The sequence below is a fragment of the Bactrocera oleae genome, chromosome 3 (genome assembly GCF_042242935.1).
Source record: "Bactrocera oleae isolate idBacOlea1 chromosome 3, idBacOlea1, whole genome shotgun sequence".
NCBI classification, from domain to species: Eukaryota; Metazoa; Arthropoda; class Insecta; order Diptera; family Tephritidae; genus Bactrocera; species Bactrocera oleae.
Window position 1 is genome coordinate 73025824 of NC_091537.1, and position 23875 is coordinate 73049698.

The 23875-nt window shown below is 34.5% G+C and overlaps 2 protein-coding genes and 1 pseudogene across 3 annotated transcripts in view; 1 reads left to right on the plus strand and 2 right to left on the minus strand.

Moving 5' to 3' along the window:
- The window catches only part of side-II (sidestep II), a 262223-nt gene that overhangs the window by 205073 nt on the left and 33275 nt on the right, over positions 1-23875 (plus strand). The gene's annotated exons all lie outside the window — the stretch shown is intronic.
- On the minus strand, positions 6384-13296 carry LOC118683524 (protein toll-like; annotated as a pseudogene).
- LOC138856448 (protein toll-like) lies at positions 16060-18129 on the minus strand. Its single transcript, XM_070107555.1, has one exon. The coding sequence runs from the start codon at positions 18127-18129 to the stop codon at positions 16060-16062; it is 2070 nt and encodes a 689-aa protein (XP_069963656.1).

Here is a 23875-nt window from a genome sequence, read left to right on the forward strand (position 1 = left end):
TATTGTGGTTTCTGTTGACACGGAATCTCCATAACGCTATTGCCTCGCTTGAACGGTATTTTTCCCATCAAGAAGCAGTGTAAAATTCAAACATAAAATTGTTTATCATCTATTGTTTTTAAAATAACGCAACTAGTGTCACATTCATATAATTTCATAGATTATCCAAAATGTATCCAGAGAATTGCGAATATTTCCAACTATAGTCTGAAAGTATACCAGTATATTTTTATACTCTCGCAACCTCTTGCTACAGAGTATAATAGTTTTGTTCACCTAACGGTTGTTTGTATCACCTAAAACCAGAGAATGTTGATGAGTAGAGAAGGAGCAAATGTTAGCAGTACTAAAATGTTAATTGCTAAGAAGGAACATCGAAAACGCGCAAGTTCGAAAATAAAATGTCACCACAGCTGTCAATTTACGCAACGAACTACACCACTCTATAAGCAAAATGTATATACATACATATGCGCAGATGTTCTTTGATATGCGCATAAACAAAAATTGAAATAATAAAAACGAAAGTAATTGACCTCCGACAAGAAAATATAAATAATGAGGGAAATAATATGAAAATAGAATTAAAATATCATTTAATAAAAAAGGAATATAAAAATAAAAAATAGTATAATATATAAAAATATGATAGGATTTGAACTTAGGCAAAACATTTCATTGCAATAAGGAAGTGTGCTATACAAGCAGCACCACAGACAATATTCAAGCTCTTGAGCCTAATCTGTGAATTCAAACAGCTATTATTGTTTACTTGCTTCAAATGTTCATATGTCCATATGTGAATATTCTTGAAATTGCCTTCTTTCATTCGCATGTCCAAATATATTTGCATATATGTACACATATGTACATATGTATGTCCCTCAATATGTCTTTCGCAAAAAATCAAACATTCGCGCAAGTGACAAAAAAACGTAGACGCACCAGCATCGGCCAATAATATTCAAGCAAACTCGCGGCTTATTTTCTAAGTATTTTATATTACAACGACAACAAATTCATTCATAAGGAACGTGCGCTGCTTCAAAGCAAAGTGCGTTCGTTCATAACTCTGCGCCGCGCTATTTTTTCTGTGCGCCTGGTAAACCACATTTGGTTTTCATATAGAATTCCTACGCATATGCGAAATAAATGAATGAAATGAGTAAAACGAGAAAAATTCAATTTTACAATTTGACAGCCACCACTGAAAATCCTACCATCCCCCTCGCATTTGTATGTCCACAAGCTGCTTCCTCACAACATTTGCTAAAGATCAGAAATTGAAGACTTTGTCTGATGTTCACTTCAGAAAGGAGAATTGGCAACATGACCTATTCGAGTTTAAATAATATTTATATTTTTTCATATTATGCACTATTTATGGCATTAAATTATAAAATTTATATCAAATTGACATTCATATGAAATCATTAACTACTTCTATATATTCTAAGCACAGTCCATATAGTACTTTTATATGTTTACTTATTATCATTGTTTCATAGTTTTTCGATTTAGCCCATTTTATCTAAATACCACGCTATGAAAATGCAGCCAAATTGGTAATCGCAATATTTCAAAAGAGCATAAGTCAACTTTCAATAGCAAAAAACTGCAAAAAGGACAAACGAGACAACATAGCCGATCGACATTGTCGCAAAATTGTCGATTGAAACAAATTTTGTCAACTCCGCGACGATGCCCAAATTTGGCGTCAATATGTATGCGAGCTCGTTTGTATGTATGTATATAAATATGTATGTTTGTCGGCAAAGTCGTCATTTGGTTTTTTTCAACAACACAATGTCCGCGCGAACTCGCCGTTATTTCGTTGGCTTGCCACCATGCACATAGGCGTGTTAAGTGAGGGCTCATAATATATTGATATGTTGCTTAATTTGTATTGAAAAATACTGATGCATTTATGAATTATTTTCGTAATATAATATATATTATATATATATATATATATATATATATATATACCAATAAATTCATACCTATAATCGTTTTCAAACTGAATTCGATAAATAAAATATATATCTGAAATAATTATGTGGCGGTGCGCCCCAATCCTCCTTGCTTGCGATCGTTCAACTCGCAAAAAGCAAAAAGCGTAGACAAAAGTCATTGCTTGTGCGGGGCAAGAAGAAGCAAGCATCAGCGTACGTGTATTTAAGAATGTATATGTGATTATCACATTTGTGTAAATACGCATAATAAGGAAATATTCAATAAACCTAAACATATGAACATATTATATTTTCCTGATATATTTTAATTATCTCAGGAAGTAAAATATGTTATTAAAGAAATTGAATTATGATATGCTTAGACTCCAATTAATAAAATAAAAAAGTTAAATAAAATTCGTTTTAGGATTCGAACGTATAGGCTCGTATTCGGATTGTGCTTAACCCCTTCCCGCTTACGACCTAAGCCACCACAAAAGTGGAAACGTGGCCGCTTAGCCACCGTTTTATTATTATCATTTGTTTAATAAGTATATTGCTTACGCAACGCACATACATAAGTTAGAAAACTAGCTTATTAAATGTTTATTTTATTATGAATTCTGGGGTTTTTACCGGTAATACAGATTTTTAATTCAAAAAGTTTTTCATAATTATAAATTTGTCATATCATAGAAATTGAAAACATAAATCTAAATAGGTATGCGCAACGATTTTTCATATAGGAATATTCGTTGTGTCTATTTATAGCATTTCGCATATTGTGTGGTGTATTTTTCTTTTTCGAAGTTATACTTTTCGATGTTCCCTCTTGTGGAATTACAAATTAGTACTCAAAAAGTTTTCATTTAACATTTGCTCCTTCTCTACTCTTCAACATTCTCTGCTAAAACTAATCGAGTTAGATATAGGGTTATGTATATATAAATGATCAGGATGAAGAAACGAGTTGAAATCCGGGTGACTGTCTGTCCGTCCGTCCGTCCGTCCGTCCGTGCAAGCTCTAACTTGAGTAAAAATTGAGATATCTTTATGAAACTGGGTAGACATGTTTCTTGGTACCGTGAGACGGTTGATATTGCAGACGGGCGTAATCGGACCACTGCCACGCCCACAAAACGCCATTAATCAAAAACAAATAAATTGCCATAACTAAGCTCCGCAATAAGATACAACACTGTTATTTGGTACACACGATCACATTAGGGAGGGGCATCTGCAGTTAGAATTTTTTTTTTTAAGTGGGCGTGGTGCCGCCCCTAATAGGTTTAATGTGCATATCTCCTAAACCGCTAATGCAATAACAACAAAATTCAGTGGAAGCAAATGTTTTTAGAACCTCTATCTACAGTGTGAAATCGGGTGGCAACTCCGCCCACTCCCCATATAACGGTACTGTTAAAAACTACTAAAAGCGCGATAAATCAAGCACTAAACACGCCAGAGACATTAAATTTTATCTCTAAAATGGTATAAATTGGCTTAATAGGAACCGCGTTCAAAATTAGTCAGTGGGCGTGGCACAGCCTACTTTTAGGTGAAAACCCATGTCTTGAGATCTGCTCAACCGATTTCAACCAAATTTGATGCATAACGCTCTTTTCATGTTTCTATGTCATAGTGCGAAAATGGGCGAAATCGGACTACAACCACGCCTACATCCCATATAACACCATTTTAAATTCCATCTGATTCTTTCACTTTCCACTATGCAAATCAGGCAACAATGACTGTATCGGGATAAAACTTTGCGTGAATAATGCGATTAAAATATGCCACCTTATGGATAAAAATTGTCTTAATCGAACCAAAACAGTTCAAGCCCCCAAGTACTAAATATGTGGACCCCAGTGCCTATATTTGACCTTCTACCGAAAATATCAGTCAATCCACAAAGAAATCTCAAAAGTATAAAATGTTCGGTTACATCCGAACTTAGCCCTTCCTTACTTATTCAAAATATTTTCATAATTGGTGATTGCAGTAACCTAGAAAATTTTTGAATATCAACACAAAAATTTTCCAAGCGTCAATCCGGAGCAGTTATAACCTTGATAATCTGTATCTTTCGATAATTGTCGTATTTGAAAACCATTAAATATTCCACCTTTCAACTTTTCCTTACTAAGCTGCAAACATTTTCTACATATCTAATTAAAACAATATCCTCGTCCACCACTTTGAAATTATCTATCATATTTTTCATTTTGAGAAATGTTAGCTTGGCATAGATGTTGCACCTTTCCATCCTCTCGTAGAATTTAGCGATTGCTGCGGATTTCGCGATATCATTGTTTCTAAGCGCATGTTAATAACTTTTCAAATGCAAAGGGAGAGTTTCATTGAGTGAAGAAGGTTCGCAAAACCCTCATCGTAGCTCGAAATATAATATAATAATATCATAACTAACAAGGCGATAACTGATCAATACATGAAAAAATCATAAAAACGAGAGCACTTTCAATACTTTCATGATTAAATTTGTTATCTGGACAATTGAAATCATCAAAATTAAGAAATCCAGCGCATTAAGCAAATATTAATTTTCGCGGAGCTGTGTTATTCTCTCGCTATATGTTGCCACAGAGTATAACAGTTAGCCCTCTTAACGCTTGTTTGTAATACATATAACTAATCGAGATAAATAAAGAGTTATACATATCAGTTTGAATAGAATTACGAGACGAGTTGAATTATGGATGACTTTTTGTCTGAGTAAAACTCAGATGTCTCTATAAAACTTGTTATATAATACTTGTTCCCTGCCACCCAATAGAAGATTATATGGCAGATGGCGTAATCGGATCATTACCACGCCCACAAAATGGTGTTTAGAGAAAAACGTAGAAGTGATAGGACCAAGTATGGTATGGAAGATTGCAGAGGAGAACGGCATTTGTTGGTTACAAATTTTAAAAAATGGGCATGGGACCGTCCCTAATAAGCTTTATGTACATATCTCACAAACTATGTGCGATAATTGAAATAATTTGGATTTTCTTGACCTCAATATAGTAAAGTGTTATAACTGGAATTAGTCGAGGCCTTGGTCGCACCCCATGTTCCCAAAATAATAATTTTCACCCCTCTGGTTAACTTCTCCCTCTTATTTCTTTACCTTTTATCCTTAAAAATTGGACGATTATAAAATGTTCGGTTACAGTCGTTAGATGCTACAAACAAAGTTTATTAAAAATTTTAACAAAATTAATTATGTTTTGGGTTCAACAGATGATATATTAATGGACTTAAGTAAGTGTTTTCTTCTGAAAATAATATGGTCTAGAGTAAACAAGTAATGAAATTGGTACATACCTCGGTTCAACCTCTATATATTTAATATAATCGCCAATTGTTCGAGTAATAATACGACTATCGATATAATATTATATTATGTGCCCCTTAATCCAGTGTGAAATTTTGAATACAAATTCTATTTTTAAATAGGTCGATAGCCCATACCTTTAAATATACCTTACTAAAATTTCTAATCAATATATTTTAAGTATTTTTTTAACTATAGTCTTTTAAAGTGTAGCCGCTCAGTTTATGTTTAAACACATTTTTCTCTAAACAGCATTTTTCGAACTTGTTGCAGTAATTACTCAAATACAAACAATCCCCCAATCATTTTTTGACATATTCTGTATAGATCAATATCTGAACAAAAATAAAAAGGCCACAAATACACCAGATTTGTGCCTAAAACTCCACTTTTTTTATTAGGTTGTGCATTGTTTTACCGTAGGTTATTGAACAGACCAAGTCTTTGCGAGAGATTTGTTAATGCTTCAACCACGGAAAAGCCCGCTGTTGTGCCTTCTAACAGCGTCATCAATCGCATTCAAAACAAATTTTAATTTATTCTCTAAAAATTTTACTGCGTATTACTTAAACATGTATAAATATACCTTAACAATTTTAAAACAATTAATGTGTTTTTGGTTTGTTTTTACTCCCCAAACATCGTCTTATTTTAGGCTGTCACACTAGGTGTGCCTATTAAGAAGACAATTGTGTTCACGTGAGTCTACGTAATGAGAATTAACCTTTGTTAGAAATAGCTAAGAATTCTTTGTGTGTATCTATAATCGTTTAACTCACTTAGCTTGTTTCATATGCTTCAGAGAGTCTGCCATTGAGTGGTTCTACCTTAAGACACTGTTTTTTCTCTTCCACTTTGAACTGTCTACTGTACCACAATTGTCAACAAATTCAACTATAGTTCACATGCATTGATCTAAAATTGATTGAGGGTTAAGATTTGTACCAAAATGTTTATTCAAATGCTAAGTATTTATTTTGTTAAAATATAACAGAATTGATTTAAGGAAATTACTTTAATTAAAACAAATTGCATTATTGAGCGATCACCACTACAGGGGTTAACTCTTCAGTAAATTTTGTCTTCCTTTATGGCTCACGCATATGGTATTAGTGTGGAAATTGAAAGGAATAGCATCATTTTGAACGAGATGAATTTGTATACATATATATAGAAACATTCGGAGGAATCTTCAAACATCTGTACATCTGTAACTGTTGACTCGATTCAGCAAATTGCCAGCATACGACAAATTTAAACAGATTAGTCAGGCCAACGATTTCTCTCAACCTGTCCCATAACGAATTTTCTTTCACTAACTTTAAGAATATCGATATTCAGTTTTTTACCCATTCTATGTGGCATGGCGTAACGTAGTTTATCCCAAAATCTGTCATCTTGCCAATCCAGATATGTCTTCATGTCCAAATATGCCTTCAATTCCTTATCCAATAAACCACTGTTGATAATTTCACCATATTTAATCATAATTATGCGTGCACGACCTTCGTTCAACGAGCACTGATGCGCTGTGCGAAACTCCATGCGCGCCCATTCCGATTCGATGAAGTGCTGCGAGAGAACAATGATCGTACGACGCGACTGCTCAACCGATTCGATGATTTATTCAGGTATATACGCGCCTGCCAACCAATTCCGTTCGTGCGTGCATATACAAAATGGTGGTTCGCATTGCTCGAGTTGTGGCAATAAAGTCTGGTTGACGAAGTCAGCGTCTTGGTGTGCATAGGAGATTAACGCATCGAATCTTTTATTCTTAACCAGCTCACGCTCATGAATGCAACAAGTTAATATATTGTGGCTATATAAAATATGTGGCTTTCGCTTGCAAATTATATTTATAGAATAACGCGATGATGAGAAGTAACATAATTATAAGTGACGCTGCAGAAGTGACAGCCACGGTCAGGTACTTATAATGTTTAACTTTAATATCAGTTTGGCATAATTCGCTCACGCTCGCTGTTATGAGGGTAACATTCTGTAGATTATCACATCGTAACTGCTCGACATCGGGTATGCGTTGCCGATGTGCGCGTATCGTGTAGAGCAGCTGTTGAGCAGCACAGTCGCAAAACCAAGGATTTTCACTCAGATTCAGAAATTGTAGTTTCGTGCTCTCATTGAGAAAAGCACGCAAAAGATCAGCACTTAAGGATTGCAAACGATTATTACGTAGATCCAGCACTGTCAAATTGGTTGGAAGTTCAAAGAGACTTATGTTGAAGATTTTATTGTTCGAAGCGTAGAGTTTTGAAACGTTTGCATAGCCGAATGTGATGTTTGGCAGCAAACTCGTGAACTTATTACTGCTAATATCAAGTATCGTAGTCGTGAGCGCAACTTGCTCGGGACGTGGCAGCTTTTCGATAACGTCGAGTTCCCTACCGTTGCAGTTGATGGTCAGGAACTCAGATTTAGTGTAACAAACGCATTTGCTGGGACACAATACAGGTTGCCAAGCACACAGTTCGTCCCGTCGAAGTTGTGCGATATCCGTAAGTTGTTTGGTTGACGTCTGATTACACTGCAAATCGCTAAAAAGCCTCTGATAATTATCATTGTAAATCCATGCTAATGTACAATCGCACACGACAGGGTTGCCACTCAATTTGATTTCGCGCTTACAATCATCAGTTGTAGTGAGTAAATTTGATAAAGCATAGATATTTGTAATCAAATTGTGTTCTAAGTTTATTTTTAAAAGGCATTTAACGCTGCTTTTCACCCTCCAATCCATACTAAACTGGCTCAAAAGATTGTGACTAAAATCGATGACTCTTAAATTAATGTTGCTTCCTTCATAATTTTCAGCTTGCAATTTGCTGATAGAATTTAGAATCTCGGCTATAGTCAAAAACATACCGATATTTTCATATCCAAAATTTGTTAATAGTGCGGAAGTATTGAAGTAATTCTCACTGCCTCGATTACTTTGCAGTTTGTTCCTGCTTACGTCTAACCTATGCAGATAAGGAAGCGGTTTTAGAGTTTCTTCAAGATTTGTGGTGTCATGTAATCGATTGCCAGTGAGTTTCAATTGCCATAGAAGGGGATTTTGGTTGAAAAGTTCAGCCGTTAAATATGTCAATGAATTGTAACTAAGGTCAAGTATTATAAGTTTATGTTGATTTGCAAATAAATTTGGTGGCAATTCCACGATTTCATTCTGACTTAAGTTCAAGCAATTCAATTGCGTAAGTGGTGCAAAAATATTTGTGTCCAACATTTTCATATTATTTCCGGCTAAGACAAGTTGTCTGAGTTTAGTAAGTTTTTGAAAATGTGTTTGCGTCAAGTTTCGCAGCGTGTTGTGCTGTTTCGTTAGACTATATATGCTAAGCGTAAGAGTTTCGATTGGATCGAACACACACCTATCAAATATATTGGTTGGTACAGTTATAATGTCTGCTGTTGATTTTATGATTACTTCAAAGTGAAGTACAACTGGAAATCCATACCAATATTCAATTGGTTGTGAATCAAGATCCCTGTTATATATTACCGTCAGCTTCCTCGGTTTACTCATATACATATACGTTTGATTCACTTCGGCCGTCATAAATATTTCGGGAATAAGGTTCTTACAGTTCCAAGTACGCAAATAACGTGTTTTAAGAAGCGCTGGCTGAAATTTTTGGTTGAGTAGAGAAATAATATTTATTTCTGAGTCCTCTTCACATTGCAGGTACATCTCACCATTAGAAAAGAAGATACTTATGTCCATAAAATCACAACTGAAGAAATATTCGGAATTGCAATTACAAGAAATGTCTTCTAGCTTAGGGCAAGACCAAGGCTTTCCTGGCTTATCCATAGATTTGGTAAACATCTTTTTGGAAATGAGCTCCACCAGAGCGTAATTGTTTAAAATCAGTAAACATGTTATATAGGCGAGTATTATTCGCATATTTGGTGATTTTATTTTATTCAAAGTTAATATTTTACTCTTTGCTTGTAGTTTTTAAATTTGTTCTTTCACTAAATCGGGTATGCCGCAAGACCTATTTATCCAATTCTTGCTAAAATACTAAACAATAAATTTCAAACTGCAGCGAATTAAACTATTGAAATCTTTATTTCAATTCTTATCAAAAAAATATTTAAGAAAACCACAAGAATTCAAAGCACTAGTTATTATCTTTGCGGTAATTGTTTGTTGCTGTGATATTAGTATAAAATATTTTTTCTAGATTGAATTTACTCTCTCGTAGCGATGGTAATATCAAACAAAGAGAAAACAGTAATCGAATATTTATTTTGAGATCGCGGTAGCGGGGGGCACGTGTGGGCTCAAAATATTTAAAAACGAGAGCTATATTCACCGAATTCGGTCACGTTAAACAATTTCGGCACCTTCTCCGGTAGTGTGAATATCAGTGAAATCGGATTCTAATCCCGCCCACACTCTAAACAACGGTTATGTTGAAAATTACTGATAGTGCAATAAATCACTAATTAACCCATTTCTGCTCAATGTGCCTGATGTGTATTTAAATAGTGTTCACTGAAAGAACCATATCTAGGGAGTAGTTGGAGATATTTATTTGGTTTTTTTCTAAATCATATAGGAAATATAATATAAAGCAATATACAGGCTTTATAAGGGAAGACAACATTTCGATTAATAGGTGCTTTTTTTAAGGTCAAAATTGAATCAACACAAACTAGAAAATGAAAAATACCAGGAAATCAAATAATAACTAGTTTTCCTTAAGTACTGTTTTTTTTTTTAAAAGAGCAAAAACAATGTGATTCTTAAACTAACATGATTAGGATTTAGATTACATTAAAAAAGAGTGAAATAGAAGTTTATTTTTTGTGTAGAAATATAGTTTTTTAATAGTTTTAATGTAAATTTATATGAAACTAACCAACACATTTTTCGATAAGTTTATGATTGTATTTTATTTTCCCTTCATTTCGTGGTGACCCATTATGGAAGTGAACAAAGCATTGTTTTGGATGAATTATAAACGTGTAGCATGCTAGTATCAAAGTACATGGAATGAGTATTTTTAATTTTGAGCAAATCTTTATACTAAACAAGGGGATATCTCTGATAATTATATAATGTTCTTGCCTTGTGTTGTCCTCTTGTCCATTTTGATATATATATCTCAATTAATTTAAGTGTTACAAATAATCTTTAGTGGAACAAAACTGCCACAGAGTAGCAACATGATGCGAGGGTATAACATTTTGTTCATATTGCAACGATATATTTAGACAATCTTTTTTATTGAATTATTAAAATACCGATATAACTATTATCAATTACTGAAAATAAATATTCCGTATTTTTTCCATTTGTTTAATTTTACCATCCCGGGATTATCAAGAAGAATTTTTTTTCAGAATATTTTTGATTGGGAACTAAATGACGATTTATATGGTTTAATCTGCTCCAGTTGTACATTTACAGTTTAGTATTTCAGCAAGTGTAAGTTAGTTGTCCGAACATCCTGAGTTCTTCCTCCACATTGGCGGCAGCGAGCACGTTTGTTCAGGTTTGGTATTAAATTATCGAAACCGTCTGTATTTTTACTGATATTGTCGAGAGCGGCATTACGCTCTCCACCAGATTGTCGTGGAGCGGCTTGAGTTATTAAAGCTTCTGCGATTCTACGCGAAAGTCAAATTGACTTATAACTTTAGAGATATCATATATTACACATACAACTTTTAGGTTCTACGCATTAACCATTGCTGAATCGAATGCATTTATAAACAACGGCCAGTACCATTTATTTCCACGAACCTTAATGCGGTAGTTGTTTATAACATTGATCAGCCGATCAACATGTTACCAAAGATATTAAGTTATAACCCTTATTAGCTCATTGAAGACTTCATAACACATCGCAAATCTCAGGTATACTAAAACTTACAAACCTGAAATATCCCAAAGCGACTTCTATTCCTTATATAAACTTCCCCATAACTTTTCAAAGAAATCATTTAGGGGGATCTGTGGGCAGGCAGTCATTGATTAAATACGCCAGAATTATAAAGTTCAAATATGGTACTTAACCTTATCCAGACATTCCTATTACACATTATGTAAAAGTGCGAAATATAATTACTTCATTCACAAGGTGGCGCTCGAATCGTGCTACAAAGACAAATGGTAATATTTTTTTTTAAACCCATGCATTACATTTATTTATTGATATCGGGTCAATACTACTTCTAGCCCTCATTAGATATATGGGTGCTACAATAAGTATTTCAAACTTCCGATTGTCTTTATGTAAGATATCATAGAAAATTTAGGCGAACGTATATTTTTGAATATATTATTGTTTAATGTCGAAAATGTGTGAAATTTGTGCATGAACTTCGTAATCACCTTTCTATTACATATCAGGAGGTTCGAAAGTATTTCGATTAGGTATATGGGGGCTAATTAAAATATTTAACCGGTTCAATCCATTTTCGTCGTACTTGCATACTATTATCAGAAAGAGACTCTCTCCGAATTGCAATAATATATCTCACAGATTGACCGCAATAAAGGTAAAATGTTAGCACTAGGCACTGGAGTCCATATTCCGAAACTATGGACTTGAACAGTTGCGGTCCGATTTTGACAGTTTTAGACTTGAGATGGCAAACTTCGAAAGCACTATTTGTGCAAAGTCGTGTCGTAATATATTCCATGGTGCTTTATTTGTATACTGGAAAGTGTAAGAATCATATGGAATTTAAAGTTTTGCTATATGGATATATAGGAAATTTTCTCAACCATAGATGCCCTTCCCCAGTGTAATTCGTTGTACTGAATCACAGCCTTGTATCGTATTGCGGGCTTTAATTATGACACTTTATAGGGTTTTGACTAATGATTTCGCTTGCACAGACGGAGAGACAGACACTCACTCGGAATTCATCTCTATACAACTCCATATCTATCTCGATTAGTTTTGAATAAAACTATTATACTCTGGAGCAGCATTTTACAAGAGTATAAAAATTGGCATTTCTCAGTTCAACTTTATCACAAATTTTTGTCAGCACCGAGGAGCTTCTGAATTGGAGAAATTTGGGTTGTATACTCAGACTTTGTTTTACTGTATTTTAAACTTTTTTTTAAATAAGTAAACATGAATATTTTACTGACTTAGCCCTTCTATGCTTGGTCAAAAAAAAAAACAAAAAAATCGTAATGAAATAATGCCTGAACATATAAAATATTTTTTAATTAAGTTGATTGTATTTAGTAATGCATATATTCAATAAGCGATGTATAAAAGTTTATTCGAAACGGTCACCTTTCGCCTTCACAGAAGCCCTCAAATACAAGTAATTCGGCCATTGATGAATAGCAGCACGCTTGGTTTCTGTTGGTATTGATTGCGCTGCTCGAACCAAATCTGTACTTCCAACCGGCGTTTCGTCTGCAGCTATGAAACCTGGAATATTTCCTTAAGTCACTTCTGGGTGCTCTTTGTCTTGTGTGATGGAGCAAAAGTGTTTGTGTTTCATGTTTAGTTGTAGTTGTCAACGATGGTCAAAGAACTATAATTAAAAGAGGTTATACAACTTTAATGGGGTACCCAAGTTTTTTTTTTTTTTTTTTTTTTTAAACCGCATTTGGGGAATTTATTTTATAGCAATCTAGTAAATTAATACTAATAAACTATTTGTTTCTGACTTAAATTTATACGGTTTTAAAATTACAAAATGCTTATCCTATGATATTCATTTCAGATGTGTAAATTTATACATATGTATGTATTATAGCCACTATTTTAGTGAGACCTGAAAAATGATTATTTTATTATATAGTTAAATGTTTTTTTTTTTTGTTTACACAAGTTCGAAAGGTTTTACTCACTTTAATCTTCTGGTAATGCCATCATTATTAAGGATCTGGAGAGCCTTAATGTTGATATGTTGTTGAAGTCGTTGTTCATGACTTTGAGCATACTTCTTGATGACGGTGTCAACAGTTTCTACATTCAGATCCATATGCAAGTTGTCATTATGAATGTACCAGGGTGCATTAACAATACCACGAAGAACTTTGTTTTGAAATCTTTGGATAATTAATCTGTTGCTTTGACTGGTACAGCTCCAGAGTTGAATACCATAAGTCCAGATCGGTTTAAGGACTTGTTGATACAAGAGTAGCTTGTTGTATATTGACAAGGCGGAATATCTGCCTAATAGCCAGTACATTTTTCTGTACTTAAGTTTTAATTCTTCTTGTTTTTTTTTGACATGTGATTTCCACCTTAGTTTAGTATCAAGTGTCATACCAAGATATTTTGCTGTATTCTCATACGGAAATATTTTTTGGTTCATAAATATTGGTTTGTGCTGTATACGTTTATTGGTGAAATCGAGATGCTCTGATTTGGTTTCATTCAGCTTAATGCGCCAAGTAGTTGTCCAGCGTTGTACTTCTGCAATGGCTTTTTGTAATTTTTCTGTTGACTCAATATTATTGTCGCTAACGGCTAAAATAGCAGTATCAGCAGCAAATGTAGCAACAATATTTTCGTTAAATGTTGGTAGGTCACTAGTATATAAGAGATAAAGAACTGGTCCCAATACACTACCTTACGAAACTAGCGCTTAGAATTTTTTTAGAGCAGAAAAAGCTTCCTCTTGTTTGATTCTGAAATAGTGTTCTGATATATATGATTTCAGAATTTTCGAGAATTATGTTGGAAGAAACATTTTAAGTTTATACTTTAATCCTGCATGCCAAACTTAATCGAAAGCTTGTGCTACATCTAGGAATATAGCTAAGCACACTTTTTTTCTTCTAATGCTTTTTCAATTGTATCAGTTATTTGATGAACCTGATCAATCGTAGAGTGTAGATTCCGAAAACCAAATTGATGATTTGGAATAAGATTTTTCTCATCAATTATTGGTTTGAATCTTTTTAGTAAAAGTTTTTCAAACAATTTGGATATAACCGGTAGCAGAGAAATTGGTCGGTATGATGTGGTTTCATGGGGTGGCTTTCCAGGTTTGGGTATCACAATAACTTCAGCCACTTTCCATAATGACGGTAAATATTGTAGTTTGAATGATAGGTAGTTCTCTAAGTATCTGGCCGGTGATCAGGTCGAAACCAGGAGCTTTTTTAGGGTTCATGGTATTTTTCATTTCTTTTTTGATTTCAGATAGAGTGACCCGTGGTATTTCCATATTTTCTTGTGCAATAATGTTCGGTAACAGTGTAGTGTCCTCCATCGTGTTAGGTTGAAAGATCGTTTCAAGGTGTTTAGCAAATCTGAATGCTTTCTGATAGTTATTTCTAGCCCAGCTACCATCAATGTTTTTAATTGGAGGGGTTTGCATAATTGGCCTCTTCCGTCTTTTGGTAGACTTCCAAATTGAATATTCAGTACTTGAGTCATTTGTAAGTTCACATAGAAACGCACTCATGGTATCGTTCTTAAATTGTTTAATTTCGTTTTTCAATTCAGACGTTAAGTTATTCAGTCTAGATTTATCTTGTGGGGCTCTGGATTATTGCCATTTTTTCCTCGTTTTTCTTTTTCCAAAAATTACTTCCAATATTTCTTTAGGTAAGGTACCCAAGTTTTGATTTGAATTGAATTCATCAGAATAACTTTAATAATGCTTTCTAAACTCTTGTAACATGTTGCTGCAGAGTATAACAGTTTTGTTCACCTAACAGTTGTTTGTATCACATAAAAATTATCAAGCTAGATATGGGATATAAATGGTCATGATGATGATCACGATGATGAAACGAATTGAAATCTGAGTGACTGTCCGTCTGTCCGTCCGTCCGTCCATCTATACAACCGATAACTTGGGTAAAAATTAAGATATCTTAATAAAACTTGGTACACGTGTTTGATGGCAAAAAAAGTAATGACGCGTTCATAGATTGGCGTAATCGAACCACTGCCACGCCCACAAACGGTCATTAAATGAGAATTTATAAAGTGCCATAACTAAGCACTAAAATAAGATATATAACTGTCATTTGACGCAGAGGATCACAGAAAACACTGTTTTTTTTTATTCAAATTGGCTTTATTCATCAATACAATTTCCATCAAAAGCAATACAATAACTCCAGCGCCCTCTGGCGTTTCAATATCGCTTTTGTAGAATGATTTGTCTTTTGCCTCAAAAAAGGCCTCAGTTTCAGTGATAACTTCTTCATTCGAGCACAATTTGTTACCGGCGAGCATTTTTTTGAGGTTTGCGAACAGTCATTAGTCGCTGGGAGCCACACCTGGAGAATAAGGTGGATGCGGCAGTAATTCAAAGTGCAATTCATGCATTTTTTTCATTGTTTTGATTGACTTCTGATACAGTGCGTTGTCTTGATGAAAAAAAAAATTTTTTTTTTCAATAACGCTATACAAGTATGATGGTTTTCCCTTATCAATATAGGTGATGCATACTACACCTTTCATATCCCAAAATACTGAAGCCGTAACCTTTCTAGCTAATTGTTGTGCTTTTGGGATCTCTAGAGGAGGTTCACCAGCTACTGTTCACTGAAATGACGCTCGTTTTGATTCGAAGTGATCAATCCTGGTTTCATCCAACACTGCTCAGAATCATCAACTCGTTGCTGTTTTTGGTCAACAATCAGTAAACGCGTCACCGAGTTTGAACAAGGCTTTCTCATGGACAAATACTCATACAAGATAAAGCCAACACGTTCTTTTGAAATCGTTACGATGTCTGCTATATCACGCAGCTTCACTTTCCGATCAATCAGAACCTTTTTTATGCCTTCAATTCCTTATCCAATAAACCACTGTTGATAATTTCACCATATTTAATCATAATTATACGTGCACGACCTTCGTTCAATGAGCACTGATGCGCTGTGCGAAACTCCATGCGAGCCCATTCCGATTCGATGAAGTGCTGCGAGAGAACAATGATCGTACGACGCGACTGCTCAACCGATTCGATGATTTGTTCAGGTATATACGCGCCTGCCAACCAATTCCGTTCGTGCGTGCATATACGAAATGGTGGTTCGCATTGCTCGAGTTGTGGCAGTAATGTTTGGTTAACGAAGTCAGCCTCTTGGTGTGCATAGGAGATGAACGCATCGAATGTTTTATTCTTATCCAGCTCATGCTCATTAATGCAACAGCTCAATATGTTGCGACTGTATAACCAGACTTTCACTTGTAAATTATATTTATAGAATAACGCGATGATGAGAAGTAAAATAATAATAAGTGACGCTGCAGAAGTGACAGCCACAGTCAGGTACTTATAATGTTTAACTTTAATATCAGTTTGGCATAATTCGCTCACGTTCGCTGTTAAGAGGGTATCATTCTGTAGATTATCACATCGTAACTGCTCGACATCGGGTATGCGTTGCCGATGTGCGCGTATCGTGTAAAGCAGCTGTTGAGCAGCACAGTCGCAAAACCAAGGATTTTCACTCAGATTCAGAAATTGTAGTTTCGTGCTCTCATTGAGAAAAGCACGCAAAAAATCAGCACTTAAGGATTTCAAACGATTATTACGTAGATCCAGCACTGTCAAATTGGTTGGAAGTTCAAAGAGACTTATGTTGAATATTTTATTGTTCGAAGCGTAGAGTTTTGAAACGTTTGCATAGCCGAATGTGATGTTTGGCAGCAAACTCGTGAACTTATTACTGCTAATATCAAGTATCGTAGTCGTGAGCGCAACTTGCTCGGGACGTGGCAGCTTTTCGATAACGTCGAGTTCCCTACCGTTGCAGTTGATGGTCAGGAACTCAGATTTAGTGTAACAAACGCATTTGCTGGGACACAGTACAGGTTGCCAAGCACACAGTTCGTCCCGTCGAAGTTGTGCGATATCCGTAAGTTGTTTGGTTGACGTCTGATTACACTGCAAATCGCTTAAAAGTCTCTGATAATTACCATTGTAAATCCATGCTAATGTACAATCGCACACGACAGGGTTGCCACTCAATTTGATCTCGCGCTCACAATTATCAGTTGTAGTGAGTAAACTCGATAAAGCATATATATTTGTAATCAAATTGTGTTCTAAGTTTATTTTTAAAAGGCATTTAACGCTGCTTTTAACCAACCAATCCATATTAAACTGGCTCAAACGATTGTGACTTAAATCGATTTCTCTTAAATTAATGTTGTTTCCTTCATAATTTTCAGCTTGCAATTTGCTGATAGAATTTTGAATCTTGACTATAGCCAAACACTCACCGATTTTGTCATATCCAAAATGTAAGTAATTCTCACTGCCTCGATTACTTTGCAGTTTGTTCTTGCTTAAGTCTAGCCTATACAGATAAGGCAGCGGTTTTAGAGTTTCTTTCAGATTTGTGGTGTTATGTAATCGATTGCCAGTGAGTTTCAATTGCCATAGTAGGGGAGTTTGGTTGAAAAGTTCAGGAGTTAAATATGTCAATGAATTGTAACTAAGGTCAAGTACTATAAGTTGATGTTGATTTGCAAATAGATTTGGTGGCAATTCCACGATTTCATTCTGACTCAAGTTCAAGCAATTCAATTGCGTAAGTGGTGCAAAAATATTTGTGTCCAACATTTGCATATTATTTCCGGCTAAGACAAGTTGCCTGAGCTTAGTAAGTTTTCGAAAATGCGTTTGCGTCAAGTTTCGCAGCGTGTTGTGCTGTTTCGTTAGACTATGTATGCTAAGCGTAAGAGTTTCGATTGGATCGAACACAAATGTATCAAATATATTAGTTGGTACAGTTATAATGTCTGCTGTTGATTTTATGATTACTTCCATAGGAAATACAACTGGAATTTGAAACCAATGAGCAATTGGTTGTGAATCAAGGTCCCTGTTATACATTACCGTCAGCTTCGGTAGTTTACTCATATATATATACATTTGATTCACTTCGGCAGTCATAAATATTTCGGGAATAAGGTTCTTACAGTTCCAAGTACGCAAATAACGTGTTTTAAGAAACGTTGGCTGAAATTTTTGCTTGAGTAGGGAAATAATATTTACCTCTGAGTCCTCTTTACAAGACACGTCCATGATTTGAACATCAAAGTTGATTTTAATTTTAAATTTGTCTATTAAATCACAACTGAATAAATTGTCGGATAGGCAATCGCAATAAATGCCTTCTAGCTTAGGGCAATACCAAGGCTTTCCTGGCTTATCCATAGATTCGGTAAACATCTTTTCGGAAATGAGCTCCACCAAAGCGTAATTGTTTAAAATCAGTAAACATGTTATATAGGCGAGTATTATTTGCATATTTGGTGATTTTATTTTATTTAAAGTTAATATTTTACTCTTTGCTCGTAGTTTTTAAATTTGTTCTTTCACTAAATCGGGTATGCCGCAAGACCTATTTATCCAATTCTTGCTAAAATACTAAACAATAAATTTCAAACTGCAGTGAATTAAGCTATTGAAATCTTTATTTCAATTCTTATCAAAAAAATATTTAAGAAAACCACAAGAATGCAAAGCACTAGTTATTATCATTGCGGTATTTGTTTGTTGCTGTGATATTAGTACAAAATATTTTTTCTAGATTGAATTTACTCTCTCGTAGGGATGGTAATATCAAACAAAGAAAAACAGTAATCGAATATTTATTTTGAGTAATCGTTCAATATCTCACTACAATAAAACGAACATTTGTTTGTCGAATTTTGTTTGTTTGTCATATAAAATTCTTTATTTTTATAATTTTTGTGCTCTTGCAACATGTTGCTACAGAGTATAATAGTTTTTTCACCTAGCGGTTGTTTGTATGCATATCACCTAAATCTAATCGGGTTACATATAAATAAATGTGACTGTCTGACCGACCGTCCGTCCGTGCAAACTGTAACTTGAGTAAAAATTTATAAATCTTGATAAAACTTAGTACAAATGTTTCCAATGAGAAAGTTGGTATTGCAGTTGGGCAGAATTTGACCAAGCGTAAATTTATAACTAAGCTCCACGCTAAGACACAAAACTGTAATGATTGTGTAGAGATCGCAGTAGCGGGGGGCACGTGTGGACTCAAGATATTTAAAAACAAGAGCTATATTCACCGAACTCGGTCACGTTAAACACTTTCTGCATCTTCTCCGATAATGTGAATATTAGTGAAATCGGATTCTAATTCCGCCCACACTCTAAACAACGGTTATGTTGAAAATTACTGATAGTGCAATAAATCACTAATTAACCCATTTCTGCTCAATGTGCCTGATGTGTATTTAAATAGTGTTCACTGAGAGAACCATATCTGGAGAGTAGTTGGAGATATTTATTTGGTTTTTTGTCCAAATCATATAGGAAGTATGAAGTAATATACAGGCCTTATAAGTGAGGACAAAATTTCGATTAATAGGTGCTTTTTTTTAAGGTCAAAATTGAATCTACACAATTTAGAAGATGAGAAATACCGGGAAATCAAATAATAACTGGTTTTCCGTAAGTACTGTTTTTTTTTTTAAAGAGCAAAAACAATTTGATTCTTAAACCAACATGATTAGGATTTAGATTACATTAAAAAATAGTGAAATAGAAGTTTATTTTTTGTTTAGAAACATAGTTTTTTAATAGTTTTAATGTAAATCTATATGAAACTAATTTTGTGGTGACCCATTATGAACAAAGCATTGCTTTGGATGAAGTATTATATAACATTTTCTGCAACCAACCTGAGTCCTTCCTCCACATTGGCGGCAGCGAGCACGTTTGTTCAGGTTTGGTATTAAATTATCGAAACCGTCTGTATTTTTACTGATATTGTCGAGAGCGGCATTACTCTCCCCACCAGATTGTCGTGGAGCTGCTTGAGTTATTAAAGCTTCTGCGATTTCTACGCGAATGTCAAATTGACTTATAACTTTAGAGATGTCATATATTACACATACAACTTTTATGTTCTGCATCGAATGCATTTATAAGCAACGGCCAGTACCACTTATTTCCACGAACCTTAATGCGGTAGTTGTTTATAACATTAATCAGCTGATCAACATGTTACCAAAGATATTAAGTTATAACCCTTATTAGCTCATTGGAGACTTCATAACACATCGCAAATCTCAGTTATACTGAAAGTTACACACCTGAAATATCCCAAAGTAACTTCTATTCCTTATATAACCTTCCCCACTAATTTTCAGAAAAAATTATTCATCGGGATCTGCGGGCAGGCAGTAATTGATTAAATACGCCAGAATAATAAAATTTCGCGGCCCACCTTTAGGTAAAGTTCTATATCTCAGGTCCTACTTAACCGATTTCAACCAAATGTGGTACTTAACCATATCCAGACATTCCTATTTCACATTATGTAAAAGTGCGAAATATAATTACTTCATTCACAAGGTGGCACTCGAATCGTGGTACAAAGACAAATGGTAATATTTTATTTTAAACCAACGGATTACATTTATTTATTGACATCGGGTCAATACTACTTCCGATTGCCTTTATATCGTATATATTGGTCAATATGTAAGATATCATAGAAAATTTAAGCGAACGAATATTATTGAATATAGTATTTTTTAATGTCGAAAATGTGTGAAACTTGTGCATGAACTTCGTAATCACCTATCTACTACATATGAGGATTTTCGTTAATCAAGCCCTTACTTTATGCCATAATTCTCGGTCAGTGTGTGAATTATTTTCACAAAATTACGTGACAAATGTTGTAGAGTATACTTGAGCAACATCAAATATTAATGGCATCAGTCCAGCTCTTACTCTAGTCCCAATATACACCATATAGTGATTTCCATCCATTTTGTCTATCCATCTGACTTTAAAGAGTTTGTGTCGGTCCATATGTGTGATATCTTAATGAATTTACAATTGAACAATATTTTTTAAATGTAGAAAGGCTTAGCTATAAATATGAATGAAATTGGAATTCCGATGCTCTGATTAACGTTTTCCGCATCAACCCAAATTTTGGCAATTCGGTTGAGTTAATGTCACACATTTCTCATTTAAGTAGGATATTAATATCAATTTACCGGACACGAAGTAAAATATTGCAATAAAACTAAGTGAGTCGTTCATGACTTCGTCGAATATTGAATTTGAAATTCACTTTTTTATGTTGGCGCAAATTATAATGGTTTTGTTCCCTTTACGGTTACTTGTAATGAGTGATGGGGTTCACAATGGGTAGCGGAATTTGGAGCGGTAACCTTGCTATGCTACCCCGTCCACTCGCCATATAAAGCTTATGTCCCAAACTACTTAAAGGACAATTACGCGCTGGAGAAAAATGCGAGAAACATTTAATCTATCAGTAGTAAGGTTGCATATATGGTAAATCTGTATTAAAATTAAACATGAGCGTTGCATCGCCTACTGTTAGAAGAAATATTCAATACTTTCCCTTTTTCTCATATATAAGGATATTCACACTTCTGCTTGACTTGATAGCGGATCTATTGAAGCAATTATATCGATTTTTATCGATTAGGATTATCTTTATTTTTGAAAGTAGAAAAAGGTCACACGAGGCATGTCAGATATGAAAGCTGACAGTATTGATTTTAGCCAAGACTTCACGAGCAAACAACGAAGTATTTAACTGATTCAATCCATTTTCGTCGTACTTGCATACTATTATTAAAAAGAGACTCTCTCCGAATTGCAATAACATATCTCACAGATTGACCTCAATATAGGTAAAATGTTAGCACTAAGCACTGGAATCCATATTCCGAAACTATGGACTTGAACAGTTGCGGTCCGATTTTGACAGTTTTACACTTGTGATGGCAAACTTCGAAAGCACTATTTGTGCAAAGTCGTGTCGTAATATATTCTATGGTGCTTTATTTGTATACTGGAAAGAGTAAGAATCATATGAAATTTAAAGTTTTGCTATATGGATATATAGGAAACCCCTGGTACCATATCGTTTGTAAAATTTAATGTCTCTGACGCATTTAGTTATATATAGTAGTTTTTAACAAAACCGTCATATTAGAAGTGGGCGGTGTTATTATCCAATGTCATCTTTTTTCACACTGTCGCAGAAGGAGTCAAATAGATTTGTTCTGTGCAAATATAGGTCATATAGCTCGAATAGTTTAGGAGATATATCGTTAAACTTATTAGGGGGCCAACTTAAAAATTTTCTCAACCATGGATGCCCTTCCCCAGCGCAAATCGTTGTACTGAATAACAGCCTTGTATCTTATTGCGGACTTTAATTATGACACTTTATAGGGTTTTGACTAATGATTTCGCTTGCACAGACGGAGAGACAGACACTCACTCGGAATTCATCTCGTCCTGATCATTTATATATGTATACAACTCCATATCTATCTCGATTAGTTTTGAACAAAACTATTATACTCTGGAGCAGCATGTTGCAAGAGTATAAAAATTGGCACTTCTTAGTTCAAATTTATCATAAATTTCTGTCAGCACCGAAGAGCTTCTGAAATGGAAAAATTTGGGTTGTATACTCAGACTTTTTTGCTGTATTTTAAACTTTTTTTAAATAAGTAAACATGAATATTTTACTTACTTAGCCCTTCTATGCTTGGTCAAAAAACAAAAAAAAAAAAATCTTAATGAAATAATGCCTGAACATATAAAATATTTTTTAATTAAGTTGATTGTATTTAGTAATGCATATATTCAATAAGCGATGTACTAAAGTTTATTCGAAACGGTCACCTTTCGCCTTCACAGAAGCCCTCAAATACAAGTAATTCGGCCATTGATGAATAGCAGCACGCTTGGTTTCTGTTGGTATTGATTGCGCTGCTCGAACCAAATCTGTACTTCCAACCGGCGTTTCGTCTGCAGCTATGAAACCTGGAATATTTTTTTAAGTCACTTCTGGGTGCTCTTTATCTTGTGTAATGGAGCAAAAGTGTTTGTGTTTCATGTTTAGTTGTAGTTGTCAACGATAGTCAAAGAACTATAATTAAAAGAGGTTATACAACTTAAATGGGGTACCCAAGTTTTGATTTGAATTGAATTCATCAGAATAACTTTAATAATGCTTTCTAAACTTTTGTCACATGTAGCTACAGAGTATAACAGTATGTTCACCTAACGGTTGTTTGTATCACCTACAAATTATCAAGCTAGATATGGGATATAAATGATCACGATGATGAAACGAATTGAAATCTGAGTGACTGTCCGTCTGTCCGTCCGTCCGTCCATCTGTACATCCGATAACTTGGGTAAAAATTAAGATATCTTAATAAAACTTGGTACACGTGTTTGATGGCAAAAAAAGTTATGACGAGTTCATATTGGCGTAATCGAACCACTGCCACGCCCACAAACGGCAATTAAATGAGGATTTATAAAGTGCCATAACTAAGCACTAAAATACGATATATAACTGTCATTTGGCGCAGAGGATCACAGAAAACACTGTTTTTTTTTATTCAAATTGGCTTTATTCATCAATACAATTTCCATCAAGAGCAATACAATAACTCCAGCGCCCTCTGGCGTTTCAATATCGCTTTTGTAGAATGATTTGTCTTTTGCCTCAAAAAAGGCCTCAGTTTCAGTGATAACTTCTTCATTCGAGCACAATTTGTTACCGGCAAGCATTTTTTTGAGGTTTGAG

Bases quoted from the DNA above. Each gene is read 5' to 3' on its own strand.
- LOC138856448 (XM_070107555.1), bottom strand. From the start codon at position 18,129: ATGTATAACAGGGACCTTGATTCACAACCAATTGCTCATTGGTTTCAA.